This window comes from Ammospiza nelsoni, chromosome 7 (genome assembly GCF_027579445.1).
Source record: "Ammospiza nelsoni isolate bAmmNel1 chromosome 7, bAmmNel1.pri, whole genome shotgun sequence".
NCBI lineage: Eukaryota > Metazoa > Chordata > Aves > Passeriformes > Passerellidae > Ammospiza > Ammospiza nelsoni.
Window position 1 is genome coordinate 24,828,603 of NC_080639.1, and position 7,679 is coordinate 24,836,281.

A 7,679-nucleotide genomic window follows, 5' to 3' on the forward strand; every position below is an offset into this window, starting at 1 on the left:
TGGTCATCTCTTCCCTTTCTTCCTGTCCTGACCCATGGGTGAACAGAGCTGTTGGCTGAGCCCATTTGCAGGGGCCAGCTCCCACTAATTTTAGCCATTGTGTGAGCAAAGGGGTTTTTATTAGGATGTCCAGCTGCTGGGATATTTCCCCTCCCCAATTAGAAATGCCATAGCCTGGGCCTGTCTCACATTCTGTTCCCCCTGTATTTATAACTTGAGTTTGCACATTCTAATTAAAAAAAAAATAAGGGACATTTTATTCATCAGGGGAGAGACAGACAGAAATAACCAGATGGTCTCATTCAGCTTCCTGTGTCCTTGCATGGCCTTCATCTCTTGGAGGGTCTGCCCCAATGGCCAGCGCATCTCACCTCTGGTTTCAAGAGGCCAAACCAAGGCAATGCTATGACCATCTGGAAGGTTCCTTCTTTGGGATGGACTTGGGAAGGGTGGCAGAGATGTTCAGAGCAAGGGCGGTTGGGTCAAGAAATGATTGAAACTTGGCCTTCAAAGAAACTTAGCAAAGGGAAGAGGAGATGGGCCTTCATGCAGGCTGGTTTGGGATGTATCCCTCTGTGTTATGAGACATGGATGTTAAAGAGGGGAAGTGGGATAAAACCATGTTGGAAAAGAGGGTGGTGGTAATCTGTGCAGGAGTAAAATTGAGGTTATTGCCTTCTCCCCACACAGGCTCTTTGGATTTGTGGCCAGGAAGCAAGGGAGCACCACAGACAACATCTGCCACCTCTTTGCTGAGCTGGACCCAGACCAGCCAGCTGCAGCCATCGTCAACTTTGTCTCCAGGGTCATGCTTGGCTCTGGCCAGAAGAGATGATCTGGCACTTGCGGGTGATTCTTGAATTTTGGAGAAGGACTTGGAGCTGATCCGAGATGGAGTGTGAGGAAGTGCATTGTGGGAGAGGGAAGTGAATTGGGGGGGGGGGAAGGGTTGGAATTTTGGAGGAAAACAGCAAACAACAAAAAAACACCAACAAAACCCCTAAAAACTCAACACAAGCCAAACACACACGTAGAGGAACCAAAGCCACGCACCTACGAAGGAGAGCCACAAAGTCATGCCAGAGGGGATGCATGTCCCATTGCAGGGAAGGTGACCAAAGCAAAGGCGGCAGTGAGGGGTGTGTTTCCAGATTTCAGCATCATGGCCTCAAGTGGTGACATCCATTTGGGACTGAATGTGGGACCATGACTGGTGTTTTCCATCTGGAAAAAAAAGAGGCAACTGGCAAAACCCATGGAAGAAGCTTCATCCCAGCAGCTCCATCTGCTGTGTGTTTGAACTGACCTGTAGGAGATAATGGCATGCACTGGGTCTACGAGACACCAGAGGAGATGCTCTCAGAAACCTTCCCTTGTCCAGCTGCAGAGGAGGGTCCTCACTGGTCCCTGTGCATCCCCTAAAACCTGCTCACGACCTGGTAACTTGCTGGGGACATGGTGAAATTGGTCCTGAACCTTCCAATCCCTGGGGAGCTTGGTCATGGGCTGACTGTTGCTGACCCAGAGGCCAGCACCAGTCACAGGTGAGATGCTGTGAGTCCACCCGGAGAGGGGGGTCACGCTGTTTCTCCACTTCTCCAGGGGTTCTTGTACCCCCCAGCCTCTGAGGAGTTGTGGAGGTTCCTGCCACCCAGCACTTGGGAAAGGTGGATACTCCCCAGGAACCTGGAGGATGCAGAAAGTCGCCTCCTCTCCGGTCTTCCTCTTTTCCCTCCCGTCACTAGTCCTCTTTGACAGTTTTCTCCTGCGGCCTGTCACATTCTCCTAACACAAAAAAAAAAAAGCAAAACAGAAAGGAAAGGAATAGTTGTAATAATAATAATGATTATAATAATAGCAGATGCTGCCACAGGTGGGTTCCCTGTGCAAAGCAGCAGACCCGTGGCTACCCCTATCTAGCTCTTCGGAGACACGCAAGCGGTTTTTAAATTGCATGGACATTCAAGTTGCACGAAAAGCAAACAACTACAAATAACTCAGGCGCTTTTTTCCTCCTTTTGTTTTGGAGGCCACGTTAAAAAAAAACAAAGAAGGAAGAAAATTAAAAAAACAAGAAAAAAAAGAAAGGGGCCTGCAGTGGCTGGGCAGCTTTGGCTCAGTGGGGAGGTCACAGGTCCTCTGAGAGCCACCCTGGTTGATGCATGTATACCCCCTAAACCATTTGGTTCGAGGTTATGCCCCTGAAATGCACCATAGTTTTGCAATGATTTCAGTGCTGTTGGCTTTTCCCTTAGCTTTGGTAGGTGAGGAGGGCAAGTTGGGTGGAGAGAGGGGCAGAGGGCCTCTGTGCCACTGCAGGGGGAGAGATCATGGTGGGGGTACAGCAGGTGGAGGTCCCAGCCCTAGGGTGCTGGGGAGGGGGCAGAGGATGTTTCAGTCACATATGCAGGTTTAGGGCAGGGGGAATGGTCCAGCTGGAGCTGCAGGGTCATTGCTGAGCCCTCTGCTGCAGATATTCCCTCTGAGAGCTTTTTTAGACAAAGTTTTCAGTTCAAAGTGGCCCAGATAGTCTTTTGGGGACAAAAATTAGACACATAGCACTGCAGTCCCCTGGAGAGCTTGTCTCCCATGGACCACCCTTGCCTTGATAGCTATAATATATATACAAGCTATACTGACAAAATACTGTAAGCTAATGAAATTTTAAGGAGGAAAAAAAAGGTTAAATTTACGCTCCAAAAATATTTATTTTCGCCATATCGCTTTCTGCGCATCGTATCTCCCCCACTATATCCCCCCCTTCCCCTGCCCTGGGGAAACACCTGCATGTTAAAAGAAAATCCAGAGCAAGGCAAAATACAGATGGGGGAAGAGGCGGGGGCCCCAGAGCGGGGTGGCTGCGTGTGAGCAGTGCGTGTGTGCGGGGTGTGTGTGTGTGTGTGTGGGGGAGTGAGCGGCGTGCCAGGGCCACGGGCTCTGCTGATGGACTGAGGTGTGAAAGGAGGGGTAGCGAGGAGCTGGTTGTGAGATGGTGGTGGGACAGGAGGTCCTGGGAGGGCTTTCCCCCTCCCCGGCTCCCTGGCCGCACGGATGCAGAGATCTTTTAATTTTTGACATTTCCAAAAAGTGATTCCCTCCTTCTGCGAAATTCAAGCGAGACAAGAGATGATCTCACCCGTAATCTCCTCACCCTGCCATTCACCCATCAGAGAAAACACTGTGTTTATAGATATATAAAGATATATTTTTGAAAGCCTCTATTTTTCAGACTTGGTTTTCTCACTGCTAAGAAAAGAGATTATAATAATGTAATTTTATTTTAATCTGCTGCCTTGGAAACTGGTGCTTGGAACTCCTATTTCTCTTTATCTCCCCATAAAAATGAAGCAGATCTAAGCACCCCAGAAATGTTGCATAGAAGTCAACCCCAGCAGATACCTGCCAATAGCATCACCCTTGCTTCGGGCCCTGAGCCTCTCCCGGCTTCCCCACTAATCCACTAGCTGAAAATTTAGACTGTATCCAAATCTCAAACACTAACAAAATCATCTGATGATTGTATTATTTTTTAACACACAGCTAATCACCTTCCAATGATGTAGCCGGGTGTTTATCAGCTCCCTTTAAAGGCACTTTTTTCCCCTTTAACTCCTTTTTAAAAGAAGGTTTTAAGGTGTAACAACCCTTTCTGTCCCCGGGAGAGACCATCAGCAGCATTTAGGATTGCCCAGGTCCTGGAGCTGGCGGGGACCTAGTGTTAATATTTTTTCCTTATGAAAAGGACAGAAAATACTCTTTGGGGTTTTTTTTTTCCTTTATTTTTTTTTTTTAAGTGCAGTCATGCTATTTGAGATTCGAGCTTGCACGAGTTAAGCCCAGCATATGTTTCATTGTAATCACACTGCCGTTGTCAGCAGCCGGATGGTATCTCTCTCTCGCACACACACACACACACACACACACACACACACACACACACACACAAACACACACATCCCTCCTTCCTACACAAAGAACTGCATATATTCTTGCCAAAGATATCCTTAAAAACGCACTTTTCCCCACATATATATAGATAGATATATATTTTTTTTTTTTTGTGTGTGTGTAAATTTATTGTACGTGCCCTTTTTGTGTCAGTTTGTTCTTTGGAGAAGCCCGTCCTGCCTTTGCTGTCGATATTGCTGTCTATTGGGAAATGCTCCCTGGGGAGGTAATTTGCTGTCTGTCCTGCTCAGTGGCACCTGCAATGCACAAAATGTGGGGTTCCCATTCAATGGGGCTGCCTCTGGCTCTGCCCCTGGGAGCTCTTTTGGGAGATGATCCATGTCATCAACTGGTGATGGGATGTACCATTGCGTGGTCTTCACCAGCCCCTCATCACCGGTGGAGACAGCAGGGCTCATGGTTTTGAGCAGAGTTTGGGCTTGCTCTGAATGCAACATTTGCTGGCTGCCTCCTGGTCAAATTACACATGGAAAACAAACCAGGTAGGGAGAAAAACCCAACCCAGCCTCTGGGCATTGATTTTTTCAGTGAATTCAACCGCCTGAACCAAAGTGCAAAGTAAATCCCCACCCAGCAGGTCGGGCAGGTAAAGAAACCAGTTGCCCCAAAAACCCCAGACAACAGCATCAACAAAAGGCAACCCTTCCCATTGGAGCAGGCAGGATGATCAGACAGCAAAGGAGCCCGCAGGGGCTTGTTTCATTTTGTTCGTTTGTTTTGCAAATTGCGAGGTTGGTTTGGGGTTACTATTTTTTTTTCTTTTCCTTAAAAAGGAAAAAAAAAAGAAAGAAAAAAGGAAGCAATATGACGTTTCTGTTGGCGGATCTTGTGCCGCCGTGTTATGCGTGGGGTTTTTTTTTGTTGTTGTTGTTGTTGTTGTCTTTGTTACTTTGGGAATGTTACAGATTTATTTGCTAATCAGTGTTAACAAACAGTTTCAAACTTTTAGACTCGCCCATTTCTGTGTATTTATATAGATGGAAAAAAAAATACATTATGTTTTGTATCTTTATGCCCATAATGTTGTCGTGCGTGTAAGGATGGCTTCGGTCGCACCATGTCCGTATGTGAATGTCACTCCGCTGTTGTCTTCCCATTGTACAGATGTCGGATTCTTTGCAGTTCATTGTATTGCTTTATAAAGTGGTAAAAACAACAAAAAAAAAAAGAACCAGTTATATAAAATATACTGTTGCTTGGAATGCCAGCTTGGTGTTTGGATTGCTGGAAATGCATCTCGAAAGTTAAGGGAGCATAGGAATAAATGCTCTGGTGTTTTTGCACAGGGGAAAAACAACCCAAACCTATGTGAAAGCTGGTGGGTGCCGTTTTCTCCGGGCTGTCGTTGCCCCTGTTCCTCGATGGCAGACTGGGGCCCCCGGACAGACGCCGGGCGGTGGGTGTGGGAAGAAGGAGGGGTTGTGCTGCTGCTTGTCAGCCTCCAGCCGCAGCTTGTGTTCACCAGATGCTGGCTAACCAGACAGCCCCCAAACTTCCGACACGGCTCCAGCTCCAGCCTGGGCTTTTGTTTACCACCAGGGATCTCTCCAGCTTGCCCTGCAGGCACTGGGTGCTCTTCAAGTCCTGTTGCTTTTTTCCAGGTTGCCTTTAGGTGCTGTCTGTCCAGCCTTGGGCAACCCTTTTGGGTCCATCTCCCACAACAGGGTAGGATGATGCTTGTGTGGGGTCTTTGCCTTTGCTGAGGTGGCAGTTTGGGCTCTGCTTCCATTAAATCCCACTCCCCTATGCCTTTCAGAGCCATCCTGCTCCCTTGTGCCTGGCAAAACTTCCCTCAAAGTCTCAGGCCAGGCTTTTCCAGCATTTGCGTAGCATTTCCCAGCATCTGTCAGAGCACTCAGCCCCTGGCTCTCTGGCTCCTCTCCTTCCTCTCCTCGCTGAGTTGGTGGCCAAGACCCAGCCCCCTGGATGGATTGAGTTTAATTATACAAGAAATGTCAGCCAGAGCAGCGGCAGTTTCTCTGGCGCCAGCACTGCTGTGGCTCAGAGGCTGAGTTTCTCCCGGGGGCCGGCAGCACTAAAAATACCTCCTGCCTTTCTCTAAAATAGCTGCAGGGCGAGGGGCGGATTGCGGGGACTGCCTGAGTGGGGACCCCGTGCTGTGGGGCTTGTGCCTGGAGGCAAAGGCAAGAGAGGTAAAAAAGGAAAGGGGCGGAGATGGAATGGTTTCTCTGAAATAGCCGTGGGGCTGTGGTTGGGCACCCAAGCCACCAAGTGCCCTCCAAGCCAGGCTCGTCACAGAACCTTTGAGGTACCTGGCAGCCACCAGCCTTGGCCTCAGTTGTCCCTCATCTACCTGCAGGCAAGACAGGACCTGCAGCCTCCTCGCCCTTTCTGACACTGCAGGGATGGTATTTTCTTTCTAGCTTCTCTTAATTTTGTTTCTTCCCTGAATTCCTGCTGGAATCCCCAGCACCCAGCACCAGCCACTTTCCCATTCCTGCTGTTCCTGCCTGGCTGGGATGGCCACTGCAGAGTATCCCTGGGCAGGGAGGAGAGGCAGTGAGTGCCTGGCGAGGTGGTGCACACAGGCTATTTGTTGCAAGCCATAAACTGCCTCTCATCCCCCCCCCCCCCCCCCCGCCTTTTCTGCAGTTAATTCCCCATTTCCTTTCCAAAATTCCTCCGGAACTTCTGGTTTGTGTTTTTCCTCAACATGTTCTTATCTGCCACTCATTTCCTCTCGCCAGCTCTGACAGCACAGGCTTTCCAGGGTCTCTCCCTCTGCAGATTGCTGCTGTACCCAGGCCAGGCTTGTGGTTCTGGTGTGACCACTGGGAAAGGCAGGTCCCACCAGCTTCATGCTGGGAAACCTTGCCCTGTTGCATCTCCCCTTGTCTACCGAGTGCTCACCTTCAGATTCCTAAATCAGTGTTTTTTTCTTGGTACAGCCCCAGCTCTGGGGACCTGGGGCCATGCAGGGAGTGTTTCTTGTGGGGCTGTGAAAGGTGGCAAAGTTTCTCTCTCCTCTGTGCCTGCTGTTTCAAGAGAAAAGGGTGGGTATGGTGTCAGACAGTCAGGAAACCCTGGGCTGAGAAACTGTGGTGGTGGGTTTGCTCCCCTCTCCCCCTTTATTTTTGGTTGACTAAGCTATAAGCAACCCTCAGATCTGGAGCAAAATTAGGGTCATGGTGGTGGGGATGGAGAGGTTCAATCTCCCTTCACTTTTATTCTTTCCCAGGCTTCTCAGCAGTGCTGGGTACCCTTCAGAAGCGTCCTCAAGGGAAACAAAAAAGTATGATACAATATGGCTTTTCCTGAGTATCATGTCTGGGCAAAGGCCAGGAACCAGACAAATTCCACAGGATGGGAAGGGTGGAGCAGACCTGATGTGGGCAAAAGCCACCCTGGGGCTGGTGTTACCTGTGCTCATGCTATGCCCTTGGGGACAGAAGTGAGCTGCAAACCCTGCAGTGGTGTCCACGATGCTGCTGCTGAGTTGCTGCTTCCCTGGGTGGCTCAGCCACTGCAATGGGGGCACTGAGACCGATGGATAGAAAGGCAAAGGGCCCCTTGCCCAGCTGTCTGGGTTTCCTCTGGCCACACAGACTGGGGCTGAGCAGCACCAGACCAGAATGAGGGCTGCCATCCAAACCAGCAGGGCCTGGAGAAGTCCATCATGAGAAAAAAAAAGTAAGAAAAGACAGCCCAGAAATGACACTGGGGGCATCATCATCATGCCAGGAGGATGT

The 7,679-nt window shown here is 49.5% G+C and overlaps 1 protein-coding gene across 3 annotated transcripts in view; it reads left to right on the forward strand.

Annotated features, from left to right (window-relative positions):
• The window catches only part of TNS1 (tensin 1), a 64,791-nt gene extending 59,615 nt beyond the window's left edge, over positions 1-5,176 (forward strand). For all 3 annotated transcript variants that reach the window (XM_059475652.1, XM_059475654.1, XM_059475655.1), the window contains one exon: positions 691-5,176. In XM_059475652.1, coding sequence (XP_059331635.1) covers positions 691-835 — 145 coding nt within the window. In that variant the 3' untranslated portion in view covers positions 836-5,176. The remainder of the gene's footprint in view (positions 1-690) is intronic.
• The last annotated feature ends 2,503 nt before the right edge of the window (positions 5,177-7,679 follow it).